The 18,407-nt window shown below is 37.1% G+C and overlaps 1 protein-coding gene across 1 annotated transcript in view; it reads left to right on the top strand.

Moving 5' to 3' along the window:
- The window catches only part of ush2a (Usher syndrome 2A (autosomal recessive, mild)), a 176,961-nt gene that overhangs the window by 126,055 nt on the left and 32,499 nt on the right, over nucleotides 1-18,407 (top strand). The window contains exons 52-56 of the mRNA XM_043262307.1: nucleotides 5,094-5,317; nucleotides 7,262-7,514; nucleotides 10,257-10,454; nucleotides 11,206-11,360; nucleotides 12,644-12,842. Coding sequence (XP_043118242.1) covers nucleotides 5,094-5,317; nucleotides 7,262-7,514; nucleotides 10,257-10,454; nucleotides 11,206-11,360; nucleotides 12,644-12,842 — 1,029 coding nt within the window. The remainder of the gene's footprint in view (nucleotides 1-5,093; nucleotides 5,318-7,261; nucleotides 7,515-10,256; nucleotides 10,455-11,205; nucleotides 11,361-12,643; nucleotides 12,843-18,407) is intronic.

The raw sequence follows: 18,407 nt of genomic DNA, 5'->3' as shown, positions 1-18,407 counted from the left end.
GTTGTTGTTTTACAAAAATCTTGTACTATTTATTCATTTTTCTACATTGGTTATAATGAAACATGACACTAAAAACTGGAGTAATGATGCTGAAAATGTAGCTTTGCCATGCATCACAGAAATAAATTACATTTTAAAATATATTAAAATGGAAAACATTTGTGAGCTTAAGAAACAAAAGCATCTAAAAAATGTTACCAACAACTTTCATTTCATTTTGGTTCATTAGCATAGCATTTACATTTGAAATCCATTCACTGTTACATTGACTAACACACGTAATACTTTCAAATGTGACTCAAACAATAAAAGCATTTAGTAAATTTTAAAAGGATTCATAGATGCAATATATATTCAGGCCTGTCCTCAAGAGTGGGCTGTCAGAAAGAAACGTGTCTGTTATTCTATTTGTATTTCTGAACTCTGTTGTTCAGAAATGCCGTGACATTGTGTTTTAAGCTGCACGTGCTCCTCCAGATTGTGGAAATAGAATCACGGGCGGTTTTCTGAGGATGTCCCACTGAGATCCAGCTGATGGCCGATGGAAATGTGATTACCGGGTCCCCAAAGTGCGATCTGTCACACATTACACTCTAGCCTGTCAGGACTCGCAGCGCTCCGGCGCAGCGGAGATGGAATTGTTAGAGACAGCCATCAGCTGTTTGAAAAGCTGCCTGTGAACCAATCCCTTAACCAGTCTCAAAAGAACTGCTATTAGTCAAATTACAAAAAGAAAATTAATAGTGTCACCTTTTGGGCACGGTGTATAAACCACTAAAGAAACAATAGATCGATCAATAAGCCAGATAATAAATCAATTACAATTTTTCTTTTTGACATATGATTACAGAGTTTTGTTTGACAATAAACACTTTTTATACCAAATTTCAAGTAAAAAAAAAAAAAAAAAAAAGTTATATGTATCATATATATATATATATATATATATATATATATATATATATATATATATATATAATATGTATAAATATTATAAATATTATAAATATTTCTGTTATTGTATATTACATAATGGTTAAAATAGTTATTTCATTTTATGAATTATTATATATTATATGTTTATTACATTTTATTTTTTTAAATAAAAGTTATATATATATATATATATATATATATATATATATATTTTATTTTTCTTTTCTTCTTTTTTTTTGAGTGAAACAACACAATTGAATCAAACTTTCTAACTTTAATGAAACACATCACAATATTAAAAAGGTTGCTTAATTATAAGCCAAATGTTATCCTACATTTCACACCAGTTACAGAAACAAAGATATCTCTTTGAAGGTGAACTGTGAAACATTTCATCATCCTCTATGACAAGTTAAGAAAAAGCCTTTAAACTGTCGAAATCAAATCCAGTCTTCTGAATTTTTCCATTTGAGACATGAGAAACAGTTTAGACAATAGCCTTGAGTAATACGGGGTATTACTGCGAATGTCCCGCTGTCCTGTTTAAAGTTTAGATTTGGATTACAGGGTTTTCTGCATCTGGAGGCTTGGTGTCATACGGAGAGCTCTTTTAATATCTGCTTATGTACAGAGCTTTGCTTAAAAGCACAGTGCCTGTATCGCAGTCAAGGTTAAATCTGAATATTTTGCACCATTTAAGTGTTAAAAGCTTTAGAGCTGTGTGTGTTTGAGTGAGGGAGAGAAGGATCATAAGAGTGGGTGTGGAAATGGCTGTGACGATGTCAAAATAGTGCAATAATTAAATATGTTCTCAAGGACACAATGACCATTTGCGAGTGGAAATGATCCCGGTGGCTGAATGCGTCAGTGTCTGCGTTGTATTTGTTACTGCACGAGCGCTTCATCATGGCTCATATGTCCTCATATTGTTCTGCCAAATGACAAGACATGAATGCCAGAGAGGGAATCGTTCTGAACACGCACGCCTGGATCTTTTTTGCTGAGATCATACAGATTAAGACCATTTTCTTTCAACGCAGTTATGATGATAGCTTTTCTTACTTTAATCATGGCTAATAATCTTAGTTAATATCCTTGAGCAATTAAAGCATTTTGCACGGCTCAGCTACTAATCACAAAGTATAGACTCCTAATGCTTTGTACATGTTTGGTTGAGGAATAGTGGTGTTGGATCACCGATCGTGACGTTTCTGATGTGTTAGTGTTAATAACCAGACTGTGTGAGTTCATGTTTTTTGTTAATGTTAATGCATGTTAATTGTTAATGTTAAATGTTTTTCACATGTTAAGTTAGACGGAAAGACAGACAGACACCAATGATATACAACCTTATAAATTTTGTTAGGGGCTGTGTTTTTGCATATAAAAAAACCCGCAAGGTCTAGAGGCTTGTTTTTTTAAAAGCTGAACTTTTAAACTGAGGATCCTGTGCTTAGAACGCTGTGTCATGAAAAAGACTTTAGTACGCTCCGTATAGTGAATGTTTAAATAGAAAAACAATGGAAAGGCAGTGCAGTGGAATGCAAATGTGCTACTTACAGTTTAATCTCGTAATTTTCTTTTATTCCAAAAGTAGAAGTTCGGTTTCGGATTAAGGTCAGGAATGAGGTCCTCGAGAAAAAAAAAAAAACCTTGAGCAACACAGTGATATTCAAAAGTACCATTTGTTGCGTTTCCATCATGTGCATTAAAAGTTTTATGTTCAAACTTAAATCTTCTCCTTTTGTTCCTCCTTTCAAATTCCCCAAAGAGCAGTGAAAATATTACTGCTGCCCAAGCACTTTCTGTCACATGCAACCACGGCCAATGGAATGAACGAAGAAAGTCAGTTTAATGTGCTGTCCTTTCACCTCTCCCTCAGGAATGCCTGGAATAAATAAATGAATAAAACAGCCAGGGAACGGTGTTTTTAAACCGACCGTGTGATAGCTTTGAAACATTTCTTTTTTTCTGTTCTCCCAGTGGCTAAACTGTATTTTATTTTAAGTGTATAATTCACATTCAACTGATTACATGAGTTAAAGATGCTTGCAAATGATAATTTAAAAGAAAAAAAAAATAATAATTTAATATTTTCGAAGATTATATGATGTCCACTACGTAAAGATAAAGCACTATGAAGTTCTTTTGCTCAGTGAGTACGACTTTGAATGTGCTCAAGCTTTTTTTTTTTTTTTTAGTGCTTTTGTTTGTTCGAAGTTTTAGTTTTACTAACCAAAAGCTTGTGTAAGCCACAGCACACATTTTTATCAGTTGCTCATTGCATGCTAAATATTTACTTATCATTAAGTGAATGAACCTTAATTCACACAGCCTAAGCACCTTATGCTCGCCTGCGTTCACTCGCACTCTAATGAATGTATGCAAATCCATCATAAATCTGAAGATTAGCTAAATCATTTTTCGGTGCTTGAAAAAACAAAGCATGAGCTAAAAGGGTGCTGGTGTTTTCGCGTCAGATTTAGAGGGGCTAGTGGCTTTCCCTCCTGTTTCTATTCATAGCGCGACAAAGGTGGAGATGAAGGAAAATGAATTGGTTTAGCTGACAGGCCAAGGTCAAGTGCGGAAAACAAAATAAAGGGACATCCCCAGCCAAGAGGTCAGGGTGTCAAAGTTCACTGGTCTTTAAACGAAATATCATGAAAAATGCAGAGGGGCAGGGATGGGACGAGCTATTTTGGAAAAATTGTTGAGCTGTTTATTTGCAAGTCATTGGAGCTGAAGTAATGCACCCTGGGAATTGCCACCAAACGCAGCACTGCAACATCTGCTGTCCCTAAGTGAGTTAGAGCACGTCAGACATCTTTATGTCACTGCAGAGCCGTGATGGATGCGGCCCCTAGAAAACGTTGCATAAAAATCTGCTGCGCCGTTTTGGCCGTTAAGTGAAATTACTATTTAAATTAATGGCGCTGTCACAGTTTATCTGTGCAAAGAATGAACGCTGATTAGGGTATTAAACAATTAGCAATTTATCATACTGGGGGTTGATGGTAATTAAAGTAGTGATGGTTTACCCAAGGAAATAAACCAGGAGTCACTTCCTGTTAGAAGAATATTAAACTGCATTTCAGAAAATTCTATTCCCATTTCTGTCTGCACTGATCTTAATTCTAATGAGTCACAATTCAAATTGAGCATGACAAAAATAAAAACTGTTTAAACATACTTTTTTTTTTTTTTTATATATAGTTTACATATTAATGCATCCTTGCATGTAATATGCATGTAATATATTCTCGCAAAGGCTGCATTTTTTAAGTATTAATAAAATATTAACACAATTTAATAGCTGTTTTGTATTTTAATATAGGTTTCAAATGTAATAATTTTTTTAGCAATGTTTTCTCAGATGTAAAGTTTAAAGAAACGGCACATGTTTAAAATAAAAATCATAATCTCCTGACTGTTTTCACTGCCACTTTTGATCAATTTAATTAATTCTTACAGAGTTAAAAAATATGTTTGTGTGTGTATTTTTTTTTTTTTTTTTGAATATGGTGTTTTGAATGGTGTTGTTAATGCAGAGCTGTGTTTGCAAGGCTGGTGCGTGTATGTTGAGTCAGGTCTCTGTGAGGGTGCTGATGCTTTTAGAGGTAATAGGAGAGGATGCAGATGTGGGTGCAGAGCGCTGATGGCTGATGGGAGGAGACAGTGGCTATATCGCCAGGTGAATCTGGTTCTTCACACAGCACAGCCGTCTGCATCTTTTACATGCAGCTTTCCAGGATCCACTGGAAACATTCATATTCTTCACTCTCAGAAATAAAGGTACAAAAGCTGTCACTGAGGCAGTACCTTTTCAACAGGTACACTTTTGCACCTATTAGGTTCTAATATGTCCACCTTAAATACTAATATGTATACCAAAATGGACCCTTTAGGTACAAGCACGTACCTTTGTAAAGGTACCACACCAGTGACAGCTTTTGCACCTTTATTTCTGAGAGTGTGGATTTTAGAAATGATGTTAAAGATGTCTTCATATGCATTATTAGTCTTTTGGTTTAGTGAAGGCAATGTTGCCTGAATGAACTCCATGTGCCATGCAAACATTTTTTTACCCTGAACTGCCATTAATAACTTTCCCGCACTGTTAAAATCAACATCTTACAAGCATAATTTGTTTTACACAGGATTCATTTGCTGTGGAGAGCATTACATTAACACATCCACTTCCTGGTGCTGCACGGGTCCCAACGGAGTGTCTGAGGTCCACGTGCTGGAGAACAGGACGGCATCGCTGAAGTGCTGCTGGTCAGAAGTGATTGATCAGGAGGAAGAGTGTTGTAATGGAGTGGGCTTCAATCCCCTCACATCTGTGTGTGCTGACAGAGCCCCGGCCAGCATCCTCATCCCGGTAATTAACACTTTCACTCAGAGTGACATATTCACTGTATGCTCATTCAGCAATAGTTCTTCAGGATGAAGACATAGTCAAGACTTTGCCCTCAAGCTGTTCTGTAGTGTCACGCCAGTTTCTCAAACTCAGATTAAGCCGATGCTTTGCCAAAATTTGCCAAAATAGATTATGGAGAGACTGCTAGCTAGACTTTTGACTAAATGCCTGGTCCACACTTCAGATAAGAAGTGCCACTGATAGGTAAAAGCTGTTTTGTGAGGTTATGTGCAGGTTTATCGGAAACCACTGATCACACCATGATAGAGGGAAGAAAGTGCCCTTATTATGGGTAATGAAAGGTTCGTGTTTTTGTTTTGGGAGATTGACATGCATGCAAGGTCAAAAAACACTCTAACAATACGCATTCTGTTTAACGACTCCCAAACGATTTGTTAAATGATTTATTTTCAGCCCCTTCGGTGATTTGTTAATTGTATTAGAAGCGGTGTTTAAGAGCTTTTGAGAGCTCAAAAGCAGCACCTAGTGACAAAGAATGAATTAGCATTTTCATATCACCCAACGCAAAGACCAACATGTGGGCGGGCAATATGTTAATGTTTCACTTTGACGTCATCATGAAATGGCTTGGGACCTCTTTTAAAAATGACTAGTTGACTCTTTCTTATGAGAGACAATAACTTTATACACAGTGCACTTTCAGATTTAAAACTTTGCAGGGTGTTTTCATTTCATTTCATTTGTGTTACAAACTACACATAGTGTCTTTTCAAAAATCCATTACAGGGGCACTTTTAGTTTTTCACACAGGGCTGATTTGAATACAAGTGCTCTTTATTCTTTTAAAAACAGTATTTAGTATGCAAATATACTTAAATGTGAAATCTTATTTATACTTATATGTAATGGCATGTTGCATTAAGTTATTGTTTCTTAAAAGAAAGAGTTGACTCTGAATCAATTAAACAAGTTGTTTTTAATGAACCCCAAGCTGATTTCATGATGACGTCACAATGAAACATTAGCATATTCCTCCATAATTGGTCTGAATGAAATACAAATTCTTTGCCACTAGGTGCTGCTTTTGGATCATTGCTTTAAATGAAATCCACCAATCACTGGAGGGGTTTGGAAAAATGTTTTTTAACCTGTTTTTTGGAACTCCCAAAACCAAAATATGAACCTGAACCTTTCATAACCCATAATAGGGGCACTTTAAAATTAACCGGAAAGCAGTTCTGGTCATGGATGTCTATGTTAAGTTACTTAAAACTATGATTGCAAAACCAGTGGCTATATAATAATCAAAAGTGTTGATTATAGAAATTATAATAGACCTTATAATCAGGGTTGCAATTCACAAAACCTATGTTAGCTAGCAGTGGTTGTTGGTTTCATTGAACTCTGGTAATGATGGAACTTGTGACTATAGTTACTTTTGGGAAACGTACCCCCGATAGAGCTGTCTGATCCAGACTTTCTAATTCAGTGTGCATCACACAACCAGCAAAAAGACTGTAATAAGCTGTTAGATTTAGCGCTGATAAATGATTACTGGATAGGTGTTTTAGTAAGATAGTTGAGTTTTAAACTCAAGCTGCCATGATGTAAGTGGAGGTTGGAAATATGAGGCACGGAGCAGTGATGTATCTGCTCCTCTCCTCAGGAAGTAGGCACTCACAGTCACACTTCATTAATCAGATTTGCTCGCTATAACACAAGCTCATCGCGCACCCAGCTTGAGCTCACGAGAAAAAGAAAGAGACCAAGAAAAGAAAACTGGGATGGCGGTCATTAACTTGTAATTATGTCATTAAGGGGCATCCGTGCTATTTATTGAGACAGAGGACTCCATACACACCCGCTGGCAGGGGTACTTTGACACACAACAGTTGTCTGATGACTGTTGTCACTAATGAGAGTGTGTGCGCATGTGTCCTTTAGGAGAGTTGCCGGCCCAGTACGGTGTGTCCTGTGTCGGCAGCCGCAGGAGCTTACTGTGGCCTGTGTGATTTTAGCCCGGCACAGTCCATCTGTACATGGGTACCAGGCGAGCAGGTCTCCGCGCACGCTCCATCTTCCTCTGCAACGGTCATCGCCCAAGAAGAAGCTCCTTCTGCTGCTGCCCACAGCCAGCTCTGCCCATCCTCAGAGGAGCTGATATACAGTGGAGTGGCAAACCGATACAGTTTCACAGGTAAACAGTCAACAGGTTTTTTTGTTTTTATATACACTAGGCATATACGTGTGTGTGTGTGTTAAGAGTTTTTACTACATTTTTTTTGCAGAATTTGCTAAAAAAAATTAGCAAATTCTGCAAAACAATTTTTCAAAATAATTTTCCATTGTGCCTTCCAATTAATCGCAATCAATCTGCAGGGTCATTTTGATAACAAAAAAAAGGTAAATAAGCACAATAAAAACATAATAAATAACGAACCATTATTTGTTTTTACAATATATATATATATATATATATATATATATATATATATATATATATATATATATATAACACTTTCATTTTAATATATATCTTTTTACTTTTTCAATATTTAAGTTTTTATGTAAATAAAAACTACAACTAAATAGACTAATAAAAAAACGAAATTACAAAAATTACAGAAAAATAACATATGTAAAACAAGCCAACAAAACTAAAACTATCATAAAAACCTTTTAAAAATTCTTGAAATAAAATGTATATATGTATAAATATATAGTTCTGTCAAATGAATTATTGCGATTAATCGCATCCAAAATAAAAAGTTTTCATTTACGTAATATGTGAGTGTGTATGGTGTATATTTATTATGCATATGCAAATACAAACACATACGTGCATATATTTAGGAAATATTTGTTATGTTTTTGAATTAAATATATTTCTATATAATACAATAATATATATAAATATACATGTAAATACTTTTGAAATATATGATTGTGTGTGAGTGTTTATATATACATAATAATTAAACACGGTACACGTTATTAAAAACTTGTAATTAATCATTTGACGGCACAAATGCACCCCTTTGGTCCTCATGAGGGAGGTTTAGGTGTAGGGTTGGTGAAGGACAATAGAAAACACAGTTTGTAAAGTATATAAAACATGGAAACCCAACGTACGTGTGTGTGTGTGTGTGTGTGTGTGTGTGTGTGTGTGTGTGTGTGTGTGTATGTGTTTGTTGGCCTCTTCTGTTTTTTTCTGATATTTAAAATGTGGAAGCATGAATTTATGATTATGTGTGTCCCATAATAATACAAATTTATATAAAAGCAGTGCCATAATTTTTTTCCCGAGCCCTGTGTATTTAAGCAGCAGCCCTGCAAACGAGAGCCAAATGTATCTAATAAACAAGAATTGCTATATGTCCAACATGCTCTTTTATGTGAAGACATCAAACCGAATGGCTCACACACGCAAAAAAAAGGAAAGTGTCAGTCACTTCAGGGATGTTCCTCACACTGTAAACATCTGCACGTTTCATGTGTTCACAAGACCAGATGCTTTAGTGTGTATTAATTGTCGTGAGTCATAAATCTCACCTGCTATTTCAAACTCATCATTAAAACTTTAAGGGCGTTTAGAGCGCCCCCTTGACTCACACACTTATTTATCTTTTCGGGGGGAGGGCTGGCCCCTCATACTGGCTCAACCTCATCCGAGGTGTTATTTATTTGGTTAGTTACGTCTGTTTAATCAAGACTAATGCCGGAGTTGAGGGGGCTGGCTGGCACGAGGAGAGTGATTCTAGTCAGCGCTGTGCCACCATCTGGGCAGAAGCGTATAAACCTGTCGTGGCCCTGCACTCCTCCAGATGTTTCTCACGCCCCCATACCCGCACCCCGGAGAAAGATGACACTGAGTGCTCTCGGACAAATGCTGCACAAGCGTTGATTTGCCAGCCACACAAATATGAACGATTTCACTTCCTCCTGACTTTGTGTAACAAACACCCTTGAGGCCATTTTGGGGTATTGTGAATTTTGAAGTCATCACAAAATCAAAAATGACCCTGATTAAATTTAACCTCATGTACTTATTTTTGTGTCTGTTATATGTCATTTTAATTTAAAAAAATTACTTAAAAAAACAGAATAATTATAAAACCGAATAACGTTTTTTTTTTTACTACGGCCTCCTCCAAAATCCACCGTGCTCCATTCTAGTATGAAACGCTCACTTCAGAATCCAGTCAATTCCTTATTAATAAAATTACAATATGAAAATACTGTAAAATTTCATGTTGACTTTAGGAGAATTTTGTACTTCTTTCGTATGTAAATAGTTTAAAAGTTTTACACATATATTTATTTCATAATTATATTTATTTAATTAATATATTTACTTTATTCTACTGGAATTAAGTAGAATTTTAGGTAGATTTTGTTTGTAAATACGTTTTCTTGGTAAAAATTTATATTTATTATTATTATTATTATTATTATTATTATTATTATTAATTGTTTTTATTAACAAAAATAAATTGGTATTGCATAATGTTTAAGCAAATGCATATAACTAAACTTATGTAATTTATAAAATTTAATTTTAATATAATTTTAAAAGTAAAATGTTACGTATGGTGTTTTTTTTTTAACATTAACATTTTTAACATTAATAAAAATAGAAAATAATTTTTTGTGCCCATTTAAGAAGGGTGTTTTATCATCCCGTCAGTCCTGTAAGTGCCTTCACCTGTCTGATGAAAACCATCTCAGAGATTTACACCCGACTCCCCAAACACACGTTATTTCTGATAACAAAGAGCATTACAGTAAACGCAGGGTCCCTGATTGCTCTTTATACCTTAGTCTTGTTTTAATCTTAAGACTGAGACACTTTAGAGGCACTCTTGTGGTGCTGTCCAGAGGTTTCTGAGGAATGTGTGTGTTTTTGTGACTTTGTGTATCCTCTGGTGTGTCATTTCAGACTCTGAACTGGACCCTTACACCAGTTATGAGTTTAGGATAGGAGCCTGGAACAGCTTTGGCCGTGGGTTCAGTCCCTCCTCTCGTGTCACTACTAAAGAAGATGCACCTTGGGGTGTTTCTCCTCCTCACTGGAGCCATGTGGGTCTTCGTGACGACATCATCCAGCTTGAGTGGTCAGCTCCAACCAAGTCCAATGGTAATTAGTAGTACTTGACCGAAGTGAAACCAGTCCTTTTTTTAAAGAATAAAAATATTATATACATTGTAGTGTAAATGTCTAAACATCTTGGAAATGTAACGTCTTTATAGTTACAAACTTTTTGAATGAATAATCAATCCTACATGGTTTGATTTCTTTTTTCCTCCTCAAATCAGATCAAATCAGAGCACATCATTTTTTTGTGGTTTCTTGCTCTCATGGTAATATTGTCATATGTTTATTCAGTAGAAGGTTTGGTTATGTAAATGATTAATCACGGAGTGAATCAGTTTGGGTAATCCACGCCTGAAGTCGTGACTCTCAGAAGATTTACTCACATTTCCCCCAACAAACTAGAAGACGGGCTTTTTCCTCAGGCTGTAATGATATGACTCAGACAGAGTGGAACTAGCTGATTGTTTTATCATCTCTCCTCTGAAGACCTGCCTGTTATTAAGCGTAATCTGCATAGCTCGGCAGAATAATTTATGAAGAATGAAATTCACATGCGCATAAACACTAAGTGAGAATAACAAGCTTCATTTTAGGGGACTTCTGTGCCACTTAATATGTAAAGAAACATGCTGATTGCTCATTAGGACTTCACTCCGTGAGCTAATCAAACGGCTTGCCGCCCAATCTGTTGTGATTTCGAAAGAAAGTTTGTCCACCGGTTTCACTATTACACTGAGTGGAATAGGCGTTGAAGCTACATTTTTAACCCTGTGTGTTTTTTGAACCGTGATAGGCGAGATAAGTCACTATGTGATCCTGCGTGATGGACAGGAACGCTACCGTGGCACTGACTATAGCTTCACCGACGCAGGAGGAATCCGACCTTTTCAGGAATACGTGTACCAGCTCAGAGCCTGTACTGTCGCCGGCTGCACAGACAGCTCAAAAGTGAGTCCGTTTCGCATCTGTCTCTCATTATAAACCTGGTAGGCAGAAAATCACGTACAGTTAAAAAGTAAAGTAGTACTAGTGTTACCAAATGGCATTGCAAAAATGATGACTGTTTCCAAACAGGTTTCTTTAACGCAACCTGCCATCTGTTGATCAAATAGACAATCATGCCCCAAACGTACACTGGCAGATGAGACAATATTGCTGTGTCGGGCTGGTAGGGATGTTGTTGTCTGGCATAGCATTGGTTCAACATTTGTATAACAAATCAGCGCTACATTTTTTGGGGAAAATTTTACTAATTGCTTCTAGTTTCTGCACATTAAACAGGGACAGGAAAAATTCTTTTAACATCTGTTATGAGTATAAAACTTCAGAAACCCCCCAGCTCCACCTGTGCTCGAACCTTTAAGGTATTTGTAGTCACTGCACATCTCCCTATTTTCCTTTGTCTTTGTTGCAGTCCTACCTGCAAGCATTACGAGCATTGTGTTTAAGTGCTACAAAACGCTTGTAAAGAATTGCAGGAGTTGTACTCTCCCTTCCAATGTTATGTCGCTAGTGCCAAGTAAACAGGATATTTTTAATGGCAAGCTAATGGAAGCAGAGCAACAGCTGACTTCCTGCCATAATTGTTGTCTCCTTGTAATAGCTGTCAGCGGCTCAGCTGATGAAAGAGCAAATTAAGCTGTCTATCTTCTCTTTTTATGTCTAATTTAGGATCCGATTATCAATAACCACACAGATCTGCTAGAGGCAAAGTAAAAAGAACCTCCCAGAGCAGCGTTAGGTGCATTTCTCTTTCCACACACCTCCAGGATCTGGCCCAGCACACCAATTGGCCACCAATGATCCACTACTTCTTTCTTCTTCCCTCTTGCACAATCGTTTTTAAGTGGAGCAGGATTAACTTGTACACCTGCAAGCATTGCCCAAACAGTTGCAATTATTGTCCGACCCAATACAAGGGGAGCAATTACCACGGGGCACCCTGTTGTCGCTCAGCGGGACCCTGCTCAGCCAGCTCTGTCGGTGGGAATGAGGAACCTGATTTAATCTTTGTGGACACTCTGCAGGCTCACAAGCACATCAGGCCAGTGCCGGGCCGGCCTACACGTAGCCGAAAAAAAAACACCTTAACCACCTCTCGCGGCCCTTTCCTAATAGTCTGCCACTCCTAAAGACAAGAGTTGAAACCACTAGTGACATTCTATTAGAGCAGGATATCCAAGCCTCCATTAGGGCAAATTGCTCTGTAATTCTTTTTGGTGTGTGTGCAGGTTGTGGCAGTGACTGTCCAGGGGGAGCCAGAGGGAATCGCTGCTCCGGTGGTGAGCGCTTTGGGACCCAGGGCCCTGAGGATCAGCTGGGTGCTTCCAGCCAAACAGAACGGTATCATCCGGGAGTACCACATCAATCAGAGCGGAGTTGGAGTCATCCACACGCATACAGAGGGAGAAATGGCTTACAACGTCACAGGTATCACCTATACAGTACCTTTTAAAATTTAGGGGTCCGAAAGATTTTTTGAGATGCAAGGATGCATTAAATAGATCTAAAATGACTAAATAAAATACTTGTAAGTTGTTTCCAAAACAATTTTAAATAATTGCTCTTCTTTCGAACTTTCTGTTCATCAGTGAATCCTTAAAATTGTCATTGCTTATACAAAAGTTTTAAGCAGCACAACTGTTTTTAATATTATTATTAATAATAATTATTTACTTATCAACAGATAGCATTTAATGTTGTCTGAAGGTTCTTGTGACACTGAAGACTGGAGTAATGGCTGCTGAAAATTCATCTTCACCGCTACAACGATAAATTCCATTTTAAAATATATGAAAGTAGAAAACTCTTATTCTAAAATCAATTTTTACCATATTTGTAATTAAATAAATCAGCCCGTGAGTCTTCTTTCGAAAACATCTTAAAATATTACAAATACCACATTTTTTAATTATAGTGTAAATACAAAATTTTTATGTACAATAATTCCTACTGTAAATTTTATTGTAATCTGTAGAGACAATTTTGGAATTTCTTTCTTTCATCTTACTTTTACATTTTATTTTTCATATTTTAATGATTCGTTTAGAACCATAATATAAATAATATAAACATTTTCATTATAAATGTCCCTAGATTTTCTTAGCTTTGTTATTTCCATTTTTTTTATGCTACAGTCACTCAAAATGTGAATTTATTAAGCAGATTAAGGAATAGTGGAAAATATTTTGAACTGTAAAATGTATTAACCCCATAAAACTTGCAGCAAGATTCAGTGTTATGTTGAACTTCAACATAAGGAGGTATTGAAAGTACTGAAGGCAGGAGGGAATTAAAGAGGAAAGTCAGAGAGCGAGTGATGAATCAGTTTAGCTGCAGAGAGCAGCCACCCCCTACACGCTGCCCCATGCTGGCCCTGACGGCAGCAGTGGCGAGAGTAAGAGAGTGAGGATCCGCCGTGTCTCCTCCACGTGCCCTGCCTTTATTTATGCATGCTGTTTCTGGAAGCAATCTAATGACTGAATTTACACCTGATTCCCGCAATGAGCAGCCGGCCTGCCCATCACTCCTGAGGCCTCCGCTGATTTGTGGGGCTTCTTTTATCTGCCTGGGAGAGGAGCAGTGTTCCTGGCCCTGAGCCATCCGTCACCACCGCAAGGGTACGCACACGGCGCACTCCCACTTTCCGCGCCGCCCGTCTCAGCGCAGCCCAGCACATGGCAATGGACAGCTGCACAACAGCCAGCACACACAGAGAGAGGGATTTAGATTAAGTGCTCACAAATATCGTTCCAAGGAGGATTTACATTTTTTTCTCTGAGCAGTATCTCTTTTATCAGTTTTTTTTATTAACATTTTTGTACACAATTCTTTTACATAGCCATTAATTATAACGTCAACGATGATAGTGTAAGGTTTAGAGGCTTTTCTGATCATACACTGGCACAAGCATTAATGCAGTTTATTATTATAATTAATATTTAATGTAATGAAATTCAGTAAATTTAGGCATGTATAATCAGTTGGAGGCATTATTATTATTATCATTATTATTATAGTAACACTATTTTAAGGTGTCCTTGTTATACATGTCCTTACTATTATGCAAAACATGCAAATAACCGTAAGTCAGACTCTAATCCTAATGTAGTTAATTAATATTAATCTGTACTTAAATGTATAATAACACTCTAATAAGTACACTTAAAAAAAAAGTAACCATTATTATTGTTATTATAAACCAAATATTGACATATGCAATAATGCAGTTTATGATTATGATATGTATATAAAAAAATTAATTCAGGAAATTCAGGTAAAATATACAGAAGGTAATTTAAGGCATTATTATAATTATTATTAACAATATTTATTCTATTCTATTTTATTTCCATTCTACACTGTCTTTGTGTTTTGCACATTTTTTATAGGGCACTTTTTATAATGTCTGCAATAATGTAACATTTTAAGGCTTTTCTCAGCAAATATTGATGTGCAACTGCTGTTAATATAATAATTAATTACTGATAATAATAATACTAGCAGTGGTAGTAATAATAATGATGAATATAATCATATTATTTATGTATTTATTTATTTTTTTGTCTTAGTAGAATATGTCTTGCTTCCTTCGAATCATTATTTTGAACAGGCTTCTGTTCAGATAGCACATTTGTGGTGTAAGTGTCTGTCTCTACGGACCATACTGAAACGCATAATTCATGCAGAGAGAAAAAGAGAGACCGCTTCTCGCTCCAGCCTGCCGACACTATCACTGACATGATTATCAAACCTGAGTCGGGCACATCGTTTTAAGGAGCATCTGATCTCTTTCCAGTCAGGATTAATCTGAATGAATCACATGCAGGGAGCCGCTCCTCGCAGAGGTACTGTAGCTGACTCTGGGAATGCTAACATCCCATAACAGAACAGCTCTCGAACATCCAGAAGGAACAAACAAATCAAGCTCATTTCATTCAACATATTGTATTTTTTTTTTTGTTAGTTTTTAGGAGCATTCTGACTACATGTATTTGAAACGCCTCGTAGGCAGAGTATTCCTGAAAGCAAGCGATGTTTAAACAGCAGGTTTCCCGTGCTCCTGTTCTTTGTGAGGAATCTCCTGCCGCGCAGCTCTTGCTTTTCCTCTCCGAACACGAGCTCAGACCTCCCTGCCTTCAGCACCGCTCAGCCACTGGCTGTCTGTCTGCGCGCTCCAGAGGGGCCGCTGGGAAGCACCACGTCTTTGTAAATAAGCTTGAAATCAGCAGGGACCTTCAAATGGCTGGAGCTCCTTTGCAACTCGCTGTCGACCGAAGATATTTCAGCAAGCGGCGGCCGTAAGGGGCTTTCCAAGTTCTCTCTGTTCCTCTGAAGGCCCTGAAGTTGGCAGCGGAGGAACGCACCAAACCAATCAGCCGGTCCTGGATCCCGGGGTGAGCGGGGAGGGAGGGGATCTGATGGCAGATTTGGCTGGCTGGCAGTGTGGCGTGTTTAAGACTTGGCTGGGGGTGATGGCAGGCGTAGGCGGACTCGCTGGCTTGGATGTGAGGTGGCTGCGATGCCGTTCAAACGCTGGCAGGGGCTGCAAATGCCTTTGCTCGGGGTTTCCTTTGTGGAGAGGCTCTAAAGCCGCGTCGAGACTTTCATGTCCCTCTGCGCGAAGCTGGTAAATCCTACCAGTGTTTTGCGGCGTGCACCGACTCCACCGGCCTGAGCGTCTGTGTTTCAGCGCCGACTGCTGCTGGGAAGCACCTCTGTGCTCCTTAAAACCCCCAAACTTCCTGCCCTCCCTCACTTGACATGATTAAGCACGCACACACACACCAAAGCACTCAAGCCTCCTGCTTGCTTTCGCTGTGGCAACAAAGCCGCCACTTTAAACACCACATTAGAGTCACTGGATTAGAGGTTGGCTTTTTTTCTACGCGGTACCTATGAAAGAGCTCATACTCAAACTTTAATTTCGAAGCAAGTTGCATCGCGATCATTGCATATCATGCATGTTTAGATCCCATACCGTCAAAGACTGCAACTGACTGAAGTTGCGTGTGACGTATGGATCACTTTCAAACATTTCTTTGCTGCCCTTTGTAGCTACAGGAGCTATGCGCACATTCACACGCTTTGTGAGAGCCGTCCTTTCATATGACAGCACGCCTAGTGACAAAGACAGTTCCTGTCCTCTTTGTTATTGTAATGAATGGAGACCAAATAAATGAAAGGCATCAATATTTAAAGCATTATTAGTTTTAACTGTGACTTTAAACACATGCAGGGAACAAGAAAAAGGTTTAAAGCTTTATTTAATTTTATTTATTTTTGTTTGTGAAAATAACTAAAAACAAATAGTGTTAGGAATATTGTCCTAACTTCAGATATTTAATTTATTTTAGATTATTTAGATTGTATGATTAAGATTATAGTTTACACCTCATATTCCATAAATATGTTATTTATTAATTTATTAATTATTATATATATATATATGTGATAAATTGTAGCATGGCATGTAGTTCAAGTAATTGAATAAATCATTAATGAAATCTTTAATTTATCATTTAAATGTATTTTCTTTTATTTTCATTTAAATGTATCAATTATTGAGAATTATACATTCCTATGAGATAAAACTCTTTTTATTGTGTAGACACTTCATCATTGCAAATGAGCTTCCTTTAAATTAACTATCATATCCCCAAAGTATCTGAAATATGTATAGCTTTTCATTAACTGATGTGAATTATTGCTCTCAATTATCTCAATTATGTTGCAAGCCATGCGTTTAATTGTACATTTGTAAATGAACTAATAATTTATTAATATACAGTGCTAGCATTTATATTTCTGTTTCCCACTTGAGCACAGTGAATGTTAATGAAGCGAAATGCTAGAGAATTGTAACATAATTCACACTTTTAAAACCAATAAGGCTTTATATCATAATAAGCAGCAATCTTACGTAAATGTGTAAAGTGACTAGTTTTCAGTTAGTTTTTGCCCAGCACCAGCATCATCCCGAGTTCCCTTTACCTGTCTTATCTGTCTGCCGTGTGCAGCTGCTTTATCAGGGTTCACAGAGGTCTGCCCATGTCCTGATAGAAGAGAAGAACCTCTGCCTCCTAAATTATGCGTGAGCGGGAGGAAACTGATCCTATAAAAGGCATCAGGGGTAGTCTCCTAGCTTGGCCGACACGTGGAGCCCACAGATCGCTTCATAATCCCCTCCAGACGGAAAAAAAAAACATTAAGTAATTGTAGACAGGAAGTGGGCACTTAATTATTTAGAGGTTTTATCAATGTGGCAGGTAAAGTGAGCAAGCATTGCAGGCCTTCTCTCATCAGGTCGCCACGTTCAGGGATTGCACCTATCATCTTCTCATATTCTCTAATGCAAACAGCAAATGGCAGCTTGTCAATAAAATACCTTTTTATATGGTTTATTACCTCACACTTCCTCACAGTGCTGTACAGAGCAATTTGGATGACAGTTACGGCATTGTTTCACTTTGTGTTAGCCATGTGCTACAAATGGGCCGCTGTGTGCTTAGAGGGGTTAGAGCTAAAATGATTGATTTTTTTCCAAAAACTCCTGTTTATTTATATATTTATTTATTTGCCATTTTGATTAAAGGTGCACGTGTCTTTAATAGGCTAAGAGTGCCCCCTTCAGTTTGTATGAGAATTCAAAATTCTACTGAGGGTGATGTTGTTAAAGGATTTTTGTATTTATTTTATTATTGTGGTTGTTACATTTTTTTTATTGGAGTATAATATATATGCATATTAATAAAATTCATGCTTGTGTTCATGCAGCGCATGCTTCCTTTAAATGCGAAATTGAGACCATGTAAGTAGTATCGTCAAGTAAAAACGTGAAAATAAAATATAACGTTGCCTTTTTTAACTACAATAATAATAGTAATAGTAGTAACAATGATCATTTGGAATATGAATGCTTTTACTAACGTTTTTTTCTTTCTTCTAAAGTTAACCGCCATATAAGATTAATACTTAAGATTTTTTGCGAATAAT

Source organism: Puntigrus tetrazona, chromosome 17 (assembly GCF_018831695.1).
Source record: "Puntigrus tetrazona isolate hp1 chromosome 17, ASM1883169v1, whole genome shotgun sequence".
NCBI lineage: Eukaryota > Metazoa > Chordata > Actinopteri > Cypriniformes > Cyprinidae > Puntigrus > Puntigrus tetrazona.
The sequence above is the reverse complement of the archived record's forward strand: the minus strand, read 5'-3'. Positions and strand labels throughout refer to the sequence as shown.